General features: G+C 38.5%; 2 protein-coding genes across 2 annotated transcripts; both read left to right on the top strand.

Moving 5' to 3' along the window:
- Window positions 1-59: 59 nt before the first annotated feature.
- Window positions 60-7001, top strand: zgc:152830 (uncharacterized protein LOC767682 homolog). Its single transcript, XM_024275621.2, has 16 exons — window positions 60-210; window positions 806-847; window positions 916-1006; window positions 1078-1226; window positions 1325-1433; window positions 1531-1658; window positions 1733-1832; window positions 1911-1986; window positions 2057-2142; window positions 3684-3788; window positions 3861-3936; window positions 4010-4128; window positions 4195-4278; window positions 4376-4433; window positions 6282-6463; window positions 6552-7001. Exons 1-16 carry the CDS (start codon window positions 200-202, stop codon window positions 6690-6692), a joined length of 1557 nt encoding a protein of 518 aa, XP_024131389.1. The 5' UTR covers window positions 60-199; the 3' UTR covers window positions 6693-7001.
- A 1716-nt stretch (window positions 7002-8717) lies between these two features.
- pcna (proliferating cell nuclear antigen) lies at window positions 8718-11076 on the top strand. The gene is made up of 6 exons (XM_024275883.1): window positions 8718-9185; window positions 9836-9933; window positions 10018-10085; window positions 10182-10376; window positions 10457-10580; window positions 10656-11076. Exons 1-6 carry the CDS (start codon window positions 8965-8967, stop codon window positions 10730-10732), a joined length of 783 nt encoding a protein of 260 aa, XP_024131651.1. The 5' UTR covers window positions 8718-8964; the 3' UTR covers window positions 10733-11076.
- The last annotated feature ends 6656 nt before the right edge of the window (window positions 11077-17732 follow it).

Raw genomic sequence — 17732 nt, 5'->3', positions numbered from 1 at the left:
AGATAAAATAGCATGCTAGTTGAGCTTTTTTATGGAAGAGTTCTTGCAATTCCTTCCCCGTGACGGTCCGTGAAGGCAACACTGGAGAAGTTGAAGAGATCACGTGATCAGATGTGGAGCAGCGTAGGAAGGAGCCGTTGTCTCTTACTGTGAGCCTTCTCTTTCACCGAAAAGACACCGGAGGAGGAGGACAGACACTATGTGCACCAGGTTTGAGTTTAGAGGATGATTTTTCTCACAATTAAACAATAATCAGACACGTAGATTTTGTCTGCATTTTCTTTTTTATTAGTATTTACCCAATTTTTCATTTTCGATTTGTATTTTTTATTTATTTGTGTGCATTTCTCTTTGGGTTGAGTGATTATTTCTAAAGTGATCGTCCCACGTTGCTTTGTACATATTAAAGTCAGTTTTAGGTTAAATAAGAAGATCACCACAGGTTTTCTGCAGACTTTTTACTTTTACTCCACTTCCTTAATAGTGTCATGTGATACCAAAAAAATCTGACTGGAGTGAAATGCATCCAGCTTTTCAGATCAAACACTGTAATCAGATATAATTGTATGATTTGAGCTTCTTTTTTAACTTGTAGGTTTTTTTGTATTTTAGTGGAGCGATACAATGTAACATACAGAAATAGTTTAAAGCTCACAGGAATCTTATCTGTCACATGTTTTCTTGCCTGCAAGTTTCAAAGGTTGTGCATGTTTCCTATCATTTAGCCTTGCAAAATCTGTCTAAATAATCTGATTGCTTCTCGGTTAGACAATGTTGTGACACTTCAGTTTATATATCTGTCCAGCGTTCAGCCCACCGAGTGGACCAGTGACCTGAGGAACCAGAAGTGAGTTAGTTTTCAACTTTTATTACTTTTTATTGCAGGTGAAGAAGGTAATTGTGTGCTTTCTCTAGTTTTGATGGCATCGTCTTGGTGGCTCAGAGCCATGAGTCCCTCCCCACTAAGCTGGAGTCCCTGAAGGCCCCTCTGCAGGACTACAACTCTGTTAGTGTCTCTAAGAACATTCTGTTTTCACGGTTTGGGAAGATTTTTTATTGATCATCATCTATAACTAGGTGGACTCTGGCTTGGCAGAAGACGTGGTGGTCCTCAAGGTTCCTGGTCTCCCTGGCAACCGCCTGGTGTTTTCCTCCACCGGCCCTGTAAACCGCGACTACGATGACGCTAGACGTTTCAGCGACGCAGCCCTGAACGGCATCAAGCGGTCAGTGGAGGGGAAGCTGTCCCCGGCTCACTTCCTTGTGTCTCTCAGTTACTGCTTTGTAATCATCTTTCACTGCTGCTTTTCTCCCGTTTCCTTAGAGCCCTGAAAGCTGGCATGCAGCGCCCCCTGCTTGTGTGTCCCCCACATAAGGATTACAGCAGCAGCCCCTTGGTGGCTGCTCTGGGGGCTCTTCATGCTCTGTACATGGTGAGATAAGAGCCATTTAGAGATTATGATTTATATTAAGGTTAAACATAGCTTTTTACACAAAACATGCATTCTTTATTTTCTTTGTCCCAAAAAGCCACTTGAACTACGGGAGGCAAAGATAAACGCCTCGCAGTACAAGGTGTGTGTCCTGGGGCTGTGGGCCGAGCAGGAGGCTGAGGGAAAGAGGCTGGTGGAGCTGGCGAACGCTCTGGAGAGCGGGAGGTGAGTCTAGAATCTCGTCGTCTTGCCCCTTGTTCGTGTTCAGCTGCTCAGCAGACGAGGTGATTTCTTCTCAGACTGGCTTACCGTGACATCGGCGGCTCAGACCCTGAGCGCATGGCTGCTCCTCGCGTGGCTGAATACGTGCAGGAACTGTTCAAGAACAGCCCTGTGAAGGTACCGAGGAACTCTTAGGAAAAAAATGCAAAGTCTAATTGGGAAAAGGTGACTTTAACCCCCATTGTGCACCTTCAGGTGGAGGTGGTGAGTGATCTGAAGACACTGGAGAAGGAGTATCCATGTCTGGCTGCAGTTAACCGCTGTGCTAACAGTAAGATGCCGTTTAGCCACAGATTCCACATTCAGAACATCTGTTCGCTAACAGCTTTGCTCTCCTTTAGTTGTGCCTCGTCACCAGGCCCGAGTCATCAAGCTGCAGTACTGTGGGGAGGGACCGATCCAGAAGACACTCATGCTGGTGGGAAAGGTGCGTATAAAGCAGACCAAACGTTAACAAAGACACTTTCTGTTTTACTCAAGACTGAACATCATAACGTTCATGTTTCTGATTTATTAATACTTGTATTTTACATAGACAAGATATGTATCTAACAGATCCATATGTGATGCTGTAGCTCAAAAACTGTCAAGTGGGCAGAACTGCTCAGAAACCAGCCGCTATAAACAGGTGTATGAAGACCATCTCTTTTGAAGCTTTTTCCACCAAATATTTATTATTTGAAACAAAAAATATAATATTTCAGGAATGCTTTGGGGAATTTGTGTCAGCCTAAAACTGAACAGAGTTTATTGTCATTGTACCATGTAAAATTACATTTGAAAAGTGCCAACCAACAATCATACATAGATATTTAAATATTACAAAAATAATTAAATAAAATAACACAACCAATCAAAATCATTTGCACAGTCACATCTCTGTTTTTGTTGTTGAGGTTTTTTTTTAAGAGTAGTTATGGATGTTGAATATGAACACTAAAATAGTGACACCTAATAATAAAAAAAATCTTAAAATTTAAAAATTTGGTATAAATAAGTTTTAAAAAAATTGCTATTTGAGTAAGAAAATCATCTTACCAAAAATTATTTTTTTAGGATAAATATTCTTGTCACTTAGACATGTTTTCTAAAAGATCATTATGTTATAATTTTTCCAGTTATGGAAAAATAAAAAAGCTCTCTCCAGCCTTTAATAGTATTATATCTACTTATATCGCCATTGGATTTATTGTTTCTTGAGAACTAATAACCTGAATCTATGTTGGAAATAAATATCTGATCTTAAGTTATGAACTGGATAATGATGATACATGTAAAGGACCTGACATGGTCGATCTGCGGTGGGACTATATAAGTCCACTTCCTCCCACTCCCTTTCAGGCAATCTATCCTGATTTTACAATTATATATTTTAGCTCACCTCTGTCCTGGCTTTGATTGTCCTCTCTCTGATGGTAACAGTTCAAACGGATCCTGTCTGGGGTGAGATGTGTCTTTGACATTTCTTTGGACTTTCTTAATCCAGTGTGAAGTGTGTAGATCTCCCAGTGCTGGGAGAGGACAGCCGACAATCTTCTGTCCCACATTTATGACCCTCTGGAGGACTTTCCTATGAGCCTCTGTGCAGCTTGTGAATCATACAGCAGTGCATTAAGTTAAGATGCTCTCTGTGGAGCACTGGTAGAAGGACGTCTGAGTGACGGCATTTACTTCCTCTGCGATCTGAAGAAGTGGAGCCTCTGTTTTTGTGGTTCATGTCAGGCAGTCTTCTATCTGGACTCACCAAAACTGGAACAGTTGCTCTCTGTCGTCCCATTGATGGAAAGTGAAGTAAGATGAAGTAAGACTCTGGTCCAGTTATTGGAGTCTTTCCTTCCTACTGGTAGTCCACCAGGCTGGAGATGGGAGATTTATTTGGCAATTGGGCTACAGTGGAGGACTTCAGACGGTGGGATTGATTTGAGGTCTTTTTTGTTGTTTAATAATATCTATTCTCATGCGTCCCAGGGCATCACCTATGACACCGGAGGAGCAGACATCAAGGCCGGAGGCTTCATGGCCGGGATGCACCGGGACAAATGTGGAGCTGCAGCTGTTGCTGGATTCTTTCAGGTAAATGCTGCATCTACACCCCGAAGGAAGCATCACGTTATTTCAAACAATTTTTGCATTTTTGCTCTTTAGATTTTAGCCCACCTGCAGCCAAAACATCTGAAGGTCGTTGGTTCGATGGCCATGGTGAGGAACAGTGTGGGTGCAGGTCAGTGAGGATCCTTTAAACTCATATTTTTCTGACTTTTTTTGTTGAATCTGAACTTGTTGTGTTTTCTCAGACTGCTATGTGGCTGATGAGCTGGTGGTGTCCCGCGCTGGTCGTAGAGTCAGGGTGGGAAACACCGATGCAGAGGGACGCATGGTGATGGTGGACCTGCTCTGCGAGATGAAGGAGAAGGTCCGAAAAGGTTCATCTAAGTCACACGAAGTCCTACCTGTCTTCAGTTTCTCGTTGTCTCTTCAGGCTCCGCGGGAGGTTTCTCCTCACCTGTTTACGATTGCGACTCTGACTGGTCACGCCATCCGAGCCATGGGGCCCAACTACTCTGTAAGTCCTGCAGCGAACTCGGCTCACCGACATGTGAATATGTACAGCCCACACTAATACATGTGGAGATGTAATCTGTTTAAACGGGATGTTTCAGATCATCATGGATAATGGACCGGCTCATCGCAGTGGGAATGCTGCTCAGTGGCAAAAAGGTGAAACACTTTAACCCAATTCTCAGTTAGAAATCTTCCCTCAACTTATTTACTTTCTAAAGAAGCCAAAAACAGCTTACCTTGCATTTTCTTTTTTTCTTTTTCTTTCTTTCTTTCTTTCTTTTTTTTTTATGGTTTCCTCGTGATAATGATATCTACTATCACATGATAATGAGAAAACAGGTAAAAGATAGACTTCAGAGTAGCACACAATCCTTCCAGCCGTCACCTCTCAATCATTCTGTAATCATTTAAATGGTCTGGTCCCCTTATCAGGTCACTGATGAAACTGACAACAGCCGCAGGATTATTGAACTGCAGCCGCCTGCGCAGCTGTAGCCAGGCCAACTACAGGGTTAAATTTCCTTTTCCACTTTTCTATTGGCCCCGTTACCATTGCTAGGGCAATACTGACGCCATAACTAGATCCGTGTGTCATTCGTTTTTTTTTTTTTTTATAAAATCAATGAAAGAAAATACAAATTAAAAATGATTGTTTCATGTAATTATCATTTTCTAAACTGTTAAAGAGAAACAAATAAATTCTTTGTGTTCCCAATAAAGTATTAAATTAAAAATGGAACAAACAGACAAAGAACTTTTAAATTCAATATTTTAACATTTCTGACACCAAACTGCTTCTACTCCACCCATAATGAACGTTTAAATTCATTTTCCAAGAGTTCCTTTTTTTGGGGTTTTCCCCACCCAGTGATCGAACACTTTTCTTAGAAAATGAATTTAAACGTTGATTTTTTTTTAAATTTTTTTTTTAATGGGGAACATCAAAAATGATTTATTTTACTACAGTGGTAGCATAAAATAAAGCATTCCTTTCCCCCCTCCTTTTCATTTTTAGTTTTAATTTGAAAACGAATGATACCCTGGTATATCCGAGGTTTTTTTTTTTCTTTAATGTTGACTTTCACACGGGCACACAGGAGAAGCTCTACAAGCGCACAGTCCTCCACAAGGGGGCAGAACTACTTTTAGAAGTGTAAGAATACATTCACAGCCGAGCAGGAGAGGTCACAGGAGCGTAACGATACTCCCACGAGCGTGAAGAAGAGGTTTCACAAGCGCGCAGGTTAAGCAAAGCCCAAATCAGTCATCGTCATTTGAGGAGAAGGTTGGCTATGCCGTTAAATTTTCGTCAAAAGTCTTCCACGAGTGTATATCAAACCCCACGTATGCAAGGAACGTTCCACAGGCGCAGGACAGTCTCCCCGCTCCCTCCTCTACTGATCAAACTCCACCTGAGTTGGACCACGATTAAAGTCAACAATTATAAATGGATCAGTTCTTCTGGTGTTTGGCATTTTCTGTAACAAACTGCTTTGTTTTGCAGCGGATTGTAGAAAAATTAGAAAAGTATTGTTGCAGACGCTGTTGGGCTGGGTGGCTTTTTGGGTTCTGTTAACGTTCAAGTTTCTGGAGCTCAGTGAACGCACCACGCAGAGACGCTTGTTGACCAAGGATTTTGTCTAGTTCCTGCTGTTCAGATGGATTTTATTTTGATAAGAACTTGCATAAGTAAAATAAGTTAAAGTTAAATATAACTTTAATTGATGAAAATATTCAAAAGCTATATTTTGTGAAGGAGTGACTTTATAGCCACAAAAATAAAGTATATTTTTGTAAACTGTAAAGTAGACCTTTTTGGCTCTCACTGGGTTTTGTTTAGTAAGAAACTGGCCCAAATGGCTCTTTTTAGGTTAAAGGTTGCAGACTCCTGCTTTAGATCCTCCAGAACATCACCAATCTTTTATTTTTAGCTCTATGCCTCTTTTGTTCATACTTGGAATCAGGATCCACACTTCTGACAGGTCCTCGTTCTCCTTCCCACAGCTGGAGAGGTGCTGGGCGATGTGTTCGAGGTCTCCACGATCAGACGGGAGGACTACGAGTTCCACAAGGGCAAGTCTGAGTATGAGGACATTCTGCAGGCCAACAACCTGCCTTCCTCTGCTACACCTCGAGGACATCAGAGCCCCGCTGCTTTCCTCATCATGGCCTCGGGACTAGACAAGGTGCTCACAAGCTGTCAGGAATAAAACAACATCTTGATAATGTGAAGAAAACGGATCCGTGAATCAAAATTCTGAATTTCTTCCACAGCATGGCGTCGATTCTGACACACCTCTGCCGTACTCCCACATCGACATCGCTGGGTCCAGTGGTCCTTTCCCTGGTGTTCCAACAGGAGCTCCTGTGGTCGCCATGACAACCAACTACATCCTTAAGGATGGTCTGAACTAAGAATCTGAAAAGATAAAGATGTATTTCCAAAATATTTACAAAGCACACTTGAGTATTAAGAAAACAAACCTTTCTTTAATCTTTCAGATACACATTTCTCTTCCTTTGTGTACAACTTTGAGCTCTCTTCCTGTCAAAGTCTGTTGGGTTGCTTGAATGGGTATAAACTCCGGGGTTGCTCACAAAAACATTTTTTTTTTATTTTTGTGAGCAGTGAACGTATCTGGGAAAATCTTTTCTTTTTTTTACTCCTATTCATGTCATCAAAAACTGCACATTGATTAATAAAGGTTTTTACAGCAACATTAATTTTCAGATTGGTTTGCGCAATTATTTTGAAGGAGTGTCAGTAATTTTGGATCAATTCTTGTATTAGAAAGAAGGTATTAAGCAGAAATTAAAGACTGATAAAAAATGTCAAAAGCATCAAAATTAGGTTTCGGGTACTTTTAGTTTAATTAAAAATGAAATAATGGTAAAAAAAAATATTAGCTTTGAGTGTATTTTTCAATAAAAAGAGTAATTTTTAATCTGCAAGTATTTACATTTCTGCTTTTTTATTTAAGAAGATGCAAGTTATTGCAAATAAATTGCAATACAAAACATCTAAGCAATGATTTGATTAAAGTAAATAAAAAACTTGTTGCTCCATGCATTTGAACTAGTACTAGCCAGTGGTAATACAGTCAATATTGCTGATTTAGATGTTGGAAGAAAGTGTGATTTAAAGGCTGGGCATCTTTGACAGAAGGCAGAGTATTTTCTCTGGAAATCATTATTAGAAATTATTTGCAAAATGAATGTGCAAATGGCTTTCATAGACGTTAAATCTTCATTTGCAAGATTTTGCTACATGCAGAGACAAAATAGTAAGAGAAAAAAATGAAAATCAACTAGAAAAGGTAAATTCTAAGACTTGACATTAAAAATGTATATTTAGTTTTATCAATGTAAGCAAAAAAAATTAAAAACATGCATATAATCTGTTTTCAATCCTATTGACATTCAGTCTTTGTTTTTTTTACTTAATAACAAATGATTTTTTTTAAACTACTGGTATATTAGTGTACTGTGAGACAATGTCAAATGTGCTGTGGGGAAAACTTAAGTTTCACTTGATTTATCTAAAAAACATTTACCACTGGCAGGGAATTTGCACTGTTTTCATCATAGATGGCCCAGGTTGCAGTTTGAATGGGTAGAAATATGAAAGATCAAATTTTTCTCTCTTTTTTACATTATTTGCTTTATTAAAATAAATAAAGATTGCATTTAAAAAAAAATAGACTTGTTAATATTACTCATGTACAAAAAATATAACTACCCTTTTCACATCAGAATTGTTGAACAAGGAGCACCAGTTATTACTTGAGTTTTAATTAATGTAATGGTTAGTGGGATAAGCACATCTTCTGACTGAATGAACTTTCCTTACTTAATTTGAGAGGAATATAAAATACCAAACCAAAATAAAGTAAAATTATTATTAAACCAGTGTTTTGTTGAGAATGAGGATACTTTCCTCTATAGATAGAAAAAAAAATTATAAAACGTAAATTTAAAATGTGAATAAAATGAAAAACATTTAAACAGAAATAAAACATATTTTTCACAATTTATACTAGTTTTTAGCTTGGTTTGTCTAGAAAATAAAAACAACAATAGATACATGCATGCACTTGCTGATAAATATTCATTTAAGATTCAGTTTGAAAATAAAAATAATGAACATTTTTGAAAGGGACATGGGTAGAAGCAGAAGCTTGTCAAGTTTGACAGCAAAAATACAAAGAACAACAAATCACAATATTATTATAAAGATCAAAAATATTAATTAAATAATGATAGTAATCTGTTTGAAGATTCATCAATGAAATAATAAATATCAAACAGATAAAAATAAATGCCCAGACGTTCTCGTCAATGTGCAGATTTTTTTAATATGTATTCATGTTATTTTATTGTGGAATTGCCTCCAGCTTCCGTTTCGTTGTCGGAAGTGCGTCGTGCGCCCGGAAATGACGCAATGGCGCAGAGTTATTAAAAAACAGGCATTTGCGCGGGCTTCCAGCTCAAATCTTCTGGTTGTTGTGGAAGACGCGTCTACAGCCCGCGTGCCGCACAAAGACTGAACAGTTGACGCGGTTTTTTCATCGTCTACGTCGTGATTACTCCTCTCTGCAGCCTCCTTCTCCTGGAGCAGCGCTGAAAAACCGGCACCAACTTTTACGTTCTTTCTATTCGAGCTACGTAACCCTCCACCACAGCAACCATGTTTGAGGCTCGCCTGGTCCAAGGTTCCATCCTGAAAAAGGTCCTGGAGGCCCTGAAAGATCTGATCACAGAAGCCTGCTGGGACGTCAGCTCCTCGGGCATCTCTCTGCAGAGCATGGACTCCTCTCATGTATCCCTGGTCCAGCTCACTCTCCGGCACGACGGCTTCGACTCCTACCGCTGCGATAGAAACCTCGCCATGGGAGTCAACCTTAGCAGGTGACGGGAGAAAAATTCATAAATTTAGGGGGGGGAATTGGGAGATTCGTCTTAGCAGATATTCTGCATGTCTTCTGTCTATTAAAGGTGCTTTAAGTAGTTATTTTAGGCTAATTTTACGTTCAGACATTGAATAATTATTTTTGGCATATTAGTTAGCAAGTTACTGTCATCCTAGTGGCGCCAAAGTAATCTTGAACTCGTAAAATGACCGTTCTGGGTTCTTTGTGAAGCAGACAATGGAGGCCATCTTTGTGGATTAGCCCGGGCATGTCTCTCTGCAGAGTTAACTCTTTACTGTCCACTCGCTGTTTTCTACGAGCTAAAAATGACAAAATGTGTTTGGAATATGAAGTGTCACTTTAGCGCTGCCAGAGTGCTGCGTTTGTTGCGTTGCTTTAGCGCCAAAACGCTTGCCGGCAGTGTTGGCGCGAATTCTCAAACCCGGGAATTTGCACTTCCGCTGACGTCACTCGTTCATTGGAGTTTCCGGGATTAGATTTACATGGCATTACATATGCATAGATCTTTATAAAAAATAAATAAATTACTTTATAAGAAAATGTTTTAGAGTAAAAAAAACCGTAAAATTCAACTTAAAATTAAAAGCTCATGAGTTTAACTACTTATCTCTTTTTCATTTCTTTCAGCATGTCCAAAATCCTGAAGTGTGCAGGAAATGAGGATATCATCACTCTGAGAGCAGAAGACAACGCCGACACGCTCGCCCTTGTGTTTGAGACTATCAGTAAGTTTGTTTAATGTGATGGAAATTCCCCTAAATGTTATTCCTTTGCTTATATATATTTATTTTTTTTTTGTATTCGTACAGACCAAGAAAAAGTTTCCGATTATGAAATGAAGCTGATGGACCTGGATGTGGAGCAGCTGGGCATTCCGGTAGGTTTTTTTTTTTTTTTTGTTTTTTTTTTTTGTCTCCTGCAGTATTTCCCAGCATCCCCTCACCCCTGATCTTCGGTTCCTTGTCCCCATCAGGAACAAGAGTACAGCTGTGTGGTAAAGATGCCCTCCGGAGAGTTCGCTCGTATCTGCCGTGACCTGTCGCAGATCGGCGACGCCGTCATGATCTCCTGTGCCAAAGACGGAGTGAAATTCTCCGCCTCAGGAGAGCTGGGTACAGGAAACGTCAAGCTGTCCCAGACCAGCAATGTGGACAAAGAAGAGGAGGCCGTAAGTATGAGAAGAGGGATCTGTTGCTTAACTATCCTTTTAAAGAGAATCCGTTTTTGTAACTTCCTGGTTTGCTTCAGGTCACCATTGAGATGAACGAGCCCGTCCAGCTGATTTTTGCCCTCAACTACCTGAACTTCTTCACTAAGGCCACTCCACTTTCAAAGACCGTTACCCTTAGCATGTCTGCTGATATCCCCCTTGGTAGGTTCACTTACACTCTGTAAACCTTAATTACATCTGCTGTAGCTCAACCTTAACAAATTTCTCTGTTCTCAGTGGTGGAGTACAAGATTGCCGATATGGGACACGTCAAATACTACCTGGCCCCGAAGATCGATGAAGAAGCTTCTTAAGTTGGACAAAAAAGGGGGTAGAATGGAGATCGGGTGTCTGGGACTCTTCCTGAGTGAAAGAAGGACTGAAGTGATCTTACCGTGGTGAACTGTGGTTACTCCGAGGTTCCTGGCGGAGTTCCAGGGATCCTCAGAGTAGCTGGCAGACAGATCTGTTGCAGTTTCCAGCACTTTTTAAACCAGTTCTCTCCCTCTTTTTTTTGTTTTTTCCCGTCTGTTTGCAAGGAATCCATTCTGTTGTAGATAACACCTCTGTAAATAATTCATGTGGCTTCACACTGCAAGATCCAAATATTTTGTACTCATAAATTCAATCGGAAATAAAAGTTGTTTAAAAAAAAAAACCCATGTGTTTCCCACTTTATTTGTTGATGGATAAACTCACATGGCTGCATTACAAAACAAAGATAGTCCCAGTAGAACATGAGATAAAATCAGACAAAGCAATATTAAAAAGTCAGCAATTAAAAAATGCTAGAAATTAAAAAATGACATGTCAATGGGTGTTTTCTGATGCATTTGTTTTTTTAATCAAAATTTTTGTCTACATTCCATGTTACTTTCTCTTAGGATGTAAATTACCCAAACGTTCCTGTTTCAGCCCTTCAGTCAAATTATAAAACCTTTTGTGGTGAGTTAGTCTGGCCATACTTATTGTAGTGTTAGATCTGAAAGAAACAAATACTGCATTAATGTATGCAACCAAAAGACCATTAATTAAAGCGCATTATATAATAGTAAAAAGCAAACTTTGCCAACAAATGGGTTACATTTTGGATATTGATTTTCTTTTTTTAATCCATGCAGGATAATATGTTTGCTTATGTTGCAGAATTTAAAATGCAAATTAACTGATACTTATGGAAATGTTGCAAAGTATCTAATTCTGTAGCCCAGATGCTGCAGTCTGTAAACCCAGACGGGAAGATGCGTTACCTAAAACGCCCACCGGGTGGCGACATTTACTTTATTGTGGGAGAAAGAGTTCCCACGTGACCAAAGGCACTAAACTTTCAGGGATCAATAGTATATGAATGAGACATTCCAGGTTATTCACAAAACCGGTATTTGGTTGTGTGTGACAGAATGTATTAGAATAACATGCTCAGTTTGATTGCTATAAACCACATAATCTGGGTTCTGAGATGCTTTCAGAGAAATTACATCACAGAATATCATTATAAAAGAGCAATAAATCAAATGAAAAGAGATAATCTACAAAGTTTTGCTCTTGTAGTTTTTATCCTCTACCAGGTTTTTCATCCACATCTGGTTCTGGTCCTAAATTAGACCATTCTGTGGTACAACATGACCGGTTACTGTTCTGCAGGGAAGCCGTGCAGTCATGTCCGTGGACGCGGCGCATTCAGTCACAGATGGCTGCCATTTGGCGTGGGACTAATGACATGCTGTTTTTTGACATTTTCTTTGCACGTTTCATTGCTTGTTTTAATTAGAACAACCTTAACTTGTATGTTTCCAATTTCCATCTATCTTTGCTTTAACATATCAAGTGAAATAAAATGATAAACTGTTCTTTGAGAAAGATTCGACAAAAGCATGTTAACCGGGACAATAAAAGGCTTATTATTATGAAAAACACACACAGGATAAAGAAAATATTATGAAAGTTTAACATTTATATGTCTGAATTTATTTAAAATACATATTCTTAATGTTTTTACCATTAAAGGTGATGCTAAATTAATTAAATTGAATGGTATGTTGTCAATTAATGAGATCAAGCATTCAAATTTTAACCTAAAACAAATGTTTTTCATCTTTAAAGATATTTTTTTTTCAAATCTGCAAAGAATTTTAAATTAGAACATTAATAAAATGTTTAAAAATATCTTAGAAAGTCTAAAACATGTGTATTTGTATATAATAAGATGTGGTTGATGCTTTAAAGTTCTTCAAATTTAACTGACTTAATATTTAATTGTGATTTGGACAAAGAAAATAAAGCATTTTCAAGCACACAGTGGCATGTTTTTTAAAAGTAAAAGAACACAAACACATGCATTTAGCTACAAGCGGAAAAAAACTAGTAACATTTCAAGCACCGCCCACATGAAACAGATTAAAAGTTAAAGCAAAATAGATTAAATACAGAAACTTCTTTAAATTGCCTTTACATGAAATTTCAAATTATTTAAAAAGTAAAAGTTGTGGTGAAAAAAATCAATTGGCAAGTTTTATTTACCTTTTAATCGCTTTGCAAGAACAAAGTTAAAAATTCACATCATATGGAAGCAAATGTACATTTAAAAAGAACAATAAGAATTAGGGCGATGCATTTCATATTCAGCTGTTGCTTGGCAACAAGTCTAAAGTATATTTCAGTTCTCTGACAAATAGTTTTTTTATGTTTCAGTTTCTGACAGGATTAAATGAGATGCCGTGGGTTAATTAGGGGAGATTTGAAGGTGGCGTTGGAGGGATTTTCTAATTCCAGGAGAGAATCATGTGGCTTCTTCTGTGAGCGTCTAAAGCCGCAAATATTTAAACTAATTTTCCTCATCTGCAGCATTCCTGTTTTAAGGAATGCTGATACAGTTCTGTCTAATTGGACACAATGAGGGAGAGACTTCCAAATTCATCTGCTAAAAAAAGGCTGATCCAGTAAAAAGGAGGATTTCCTTTCTTCAGATTATTTCTGTTGCATTAAAAAATAAATGTACTTCATAAGCTGTCACGAGTAATCTAAATTCACAAAAGCTCCAACAGCTTCTTCTGTGTACTAAAATATCTGCTTGGATGCATGGCTGCACCTTAAACATGTGCACTCTTTTAGATAAGAGACGAAGTTTGTCTGCAAAAGCAGAAGAAGAGCCAAGTGAGATTAGAGCGTCAGCTTAAGAAGTGACCGATAAAGCCAAAGCGCGGTGAATCAATTTAAGCTGCCTCAATATTTAATTAACCGTAGCCGTCCAGGTTGAGAGTAATCACAAACTGAAGCCCAGCCAAGTGCTTTCAAGCTGACTGGGGGCTTCCACTTTTTAATTGGCCATTTTAAGCCTTAGTCAGGCCTCACAGAAAAACATCACAGCTGTAATTTTTACTGAACGGTTGGAAAAAGTAGTGACAAAATCAGGTCAGGCGGACAGTCTGTCTCGGAGATGAAGGAGAAACTAGCCTAAATGGTATCATATTTGATACATGCATTTCTGAGACCCATATCTCATTTATGTGATCCATATACAGTCTATGGATCCAAACTTTCCTCAAAATCCAAGTTGGTTCACTTTTTCTGCCCTGTAGTTCATCATCTTTCCACTAGGGGCAATAGTGGTCATTTCAAAATGGCTGCTTCCATGAAATTTGAAAAACACTTTTAGCAAAAAAAAAAAAAGTTTATCTATTTCCAAAAGTTTATGGTGAGAACAACTCATCTTTTGTTGTTAATTTATTTAAATTACTTCTTGCTGTATTGAAAGAATGCAAAATCTAGTAATAATCATTGGATTGAAATAATAAGTTTATTTCAAGCAATTCAAACAAAAAAATACTAAAGGAAAGAAACTAAATTGATTCTATACACGGATATATCAAACTTAGGATCATTAGTCATGATTTGATTGGAAAATAAAAAATTGAAAGTAACACGGATATATTTCCACATGCAAGTGAAGCCATTATAATTTACATATTTTCTTTCTGTTCTAAAAAGCATGCTTAAGAGCCTTAATTTTTTTTGTTCAAAAAACAACAGTGTGGGTTATAATCTGGAGCACATTAGCCTAAACAGATTAGTTCTAGTTGTGCTTATTGATGTGGCGTTCTGTCAAAAGGTCAGTCTGATTTTTTACGAGTTGCAAACGCGGCTAACGTGTAGCATGTTGGACTGTTTTTTTTTTTTTTTTTTATAAACTGACCAATCAGATGCCTCAGTAAAAGCATGTGGTCCCCGCTGGCCCCCACCTCAAATGTTTGATTGACAGATTATCTCAAGCCACTTTCAGTGGAAGGGGTGTGGACTTCCAACAAGCTCACTCCTGATTGGTGACAGTAGTTGCCATAGAAACATTGTCTCAGACCGACTCGTACCAATCACTGTCATCTGGCTCCAACATGGCAATGTCCATATTACGCAAAAATGGTGACTGAATTGGCTTCATTTTGCTGAGCCGGGGTAACATATTTGACTTTTGACTGACAGACTTATTTCTGGCTCTTGTCTGGCTTGATAAACCTTATAGTTCAGTTCACCTTATATATGACATCATTTAGAAAATATGACATTCAGTGACCTAGTCGCCTAATGTGTGGAAAATGTGGCACTCTTAATCATAAATAGAGATATTTGAGCTTATACACACAATACAAGTTTTAGTCTAATAAATCTAAAGTTTTGTCAAAAAGAGTTTCATAAATTGCTTGAAAAGGAGTGAGAGGAAGTATACCATGTTAAAATGTGTGGATCAAATTGGAGACAGTGGGTCATTAAGGTCATTTTTCCCCGAAAACCCAATATTTAAACTAACATTGCTGTGAGCAAAAACTTACCAAAGCACACCCAAAGTATCCTTTAATACTATCTGTGTGTCATAAAAAAGAAACATTTGTTTTTCATTAAAAACATCTCAATTCCTAAAAATTTTATTTTCTGTCAACTCTTTGAATTAGAGTGTTAAAAGAGCTTTTTTCCCCATTTAATTTGAGGTTTGATCGGCTAAAAATACCTTTTTAACCCATAGTCTACAAATGATTGAGGAACCATCACTGTGGACGCGTAACATGCACTGATCTTAAATGTCACTTGAGAGAAAATGTGGGCATGAAGCTGTATATTTAAAGTCTGAAGCACTATCACGAGTCTGCATTCCTGCGTTTGCGACTCCGTCTCTCCTCTGTCTCTCTCCATCTCCCTGGCCTTTAAATTGCTTTCTGGAGGCAGGGGATTTTGGCCGGGGAGATAAGGAGGAAGGGATGAAACACTCCGGCTGCCTGTCTATCTCAGTGTTCCTCTGCGAGGCAGGAGAAGTCCAGTCTTCCAGAGACCACGGCAGCAGCTCCCATTTGGCTCCGATCAGCAGGGATGAGGCGACGCTGCCAGCAAAATTCCACACCAGTTCAAGCCGCCATCGACCTTATCAGCGGCTCAACAAATGCTCTGTGATTGGCAGTCGGTGGTGTTGTACAGTAGAGATGCAGTAGAATACTTCTGTTTGCTTTTTTTCCAGTCATCAGGTCTGGATTGGTCAATCCCCCAAGCTCAGACCTGACTCTTATATAAGCCTTTAGTTCTCTGCTGTCTCCTCACCAGATCAGGTTGCATGGATTATTGATGCCAGCACAGAGGAAGGGAGGCCACACATGGCAAGGACACGCAACACATAATCCCACCAACCATCCAGAATATATCGCATGTTTTTTACTCTGCTGCAGCCGTTCAAAAGGCAGAATGATCCGTTTTTTTTTTTTGTTGGGGATTCCCTCTCCACATATCCAACTCTTCAGTTTTTGTGCTCGTCGTCTCAGCTCCACATCCACTATACTCCCACCGCCTCTTCTCCCTTTGATTTTGCAAAGCTTGCCTCACAGATGACACGCATGTACGTCTGAATCTGCTCCGTGTGTTGGAGTCATTCTGCCACGGATTAGCATATTAATGGGATGTCCTCTTTGTCCCTGTTTTCTGTCACTCAGATTTCACAGGCAGCGCAGGAGAGGCAGGGAGGAAGATGGAGGAGCATGGCGGCGCTCAGGAGACGGCTCTGTTTCACTTCGAAGATGCTGCACAGCCAGGCTTTCTCCAAGCTGCCCCACCAAAGAAACTTTCAAACCTTTAGCATGGAAAAGTCCTTAAACCAGAACTCTGTTTCCTAATCCAGACCAGATTTACCTCTAACCTCCAAGTCCCAAACATTTTAAATGTTTACCAAACTCATAAATCCTCTTTTAGAAACACACAAAAAATGTCTGCTGGGTACATCTGAAAAAAAATTGTTTAAATCTCAATTTGTGTTACTTTGGCAGTAAAAAACATTTACTAATCAGAATTAAGGTTTTTTTTATACTTTCAGGTTAATTGAAGGATTATTATGTATAATGAAAAACATCCGTAAAAAAAAGAAAAATGTGGGGTTGTACAGAAAAGTATTGCCACAAAAACAGTTTGAAAAATACATTATTAAAGCAAATTGTGAAGTATTAAAAAAACACTCAATAAGGCCCTCTTATGTGTTACGTTTTAGGATTAACTGTGTTTGTTCATTGTTTAAATGTCGTTTCCAATTAGTTTAACAACTCAACACTGCATGAGTCTGTCTCAGAGTTTTACAGTTGTTCTCATAAGTTTACACACTTTGGAAGAAATTGTGATTTTCATTTTTCATAGAATCTGAATGGTAACACAAAAGTTTTTTTTCCACTCATAGTTAGTAGTTGGCTGAAGCCATTTATGGTAAAAAAAAATCTGTTTTACCCTTTTTAAATCATAATGACAACAAAAACTTCCCAAATTACACAAATATTAAGTATAGCCCTGTTCATAATACCTTGTATTGCTTCCTTTTGCATCAATAACAGCTCAAGTTTCTAGCATTGACTAGCATTCTCAGTTCCATGGATATCTTGTTATATCACTTTCCTGTTCTTTTACAATTCAGTTACCTTTTCCCATAGATTTTCCCATACATTTTTGTTTGACATATTGTGTATCTTTTGCATCACACCACAGGTAAACTCACCTATGGTTACCTTTTCCCATAGATTTTTTTGACAGCTCTTTAGCTTTCAAATGACTCAGGATGAGGAAATCTATCCTGAGTCATGGGAAAGTTAAACCGCCATTTAACTTTTTTGGTAAAATGGTGGTTTAAAAAGAAAACTTCTTCTTTTTTTTTTTTAATAAAACATGTTGGCAGCAATTCATACTTGACTGTGAGGCATCAAACATGCTTGAAGAAATAGTTTTCTTCCTCAGATCTTTTTCCTGCTCGATGCTTCATTCACAATCATATATTTGTCCCCATTTGTGCCCGAGTTTGCTACT

Source organism: Oryzias melastigma, linkage group LG9 (genome assembly GCF_002922805.2).
Source record: "Oryzias melastigma strain HK-1 linkage group LG9, ASM292280v2, whole genome shotgun sequence".
Classification (NCBI taxonomy): Eukaryota; Metazoa; Chordata; class Actinopteri; order Beloniformes; family Adrianichthyidae; genus Oryzias; species Oryzias melastigma.
This window is presented reverse-complemented; position numbering and strand designations above follow the sequence as displayed.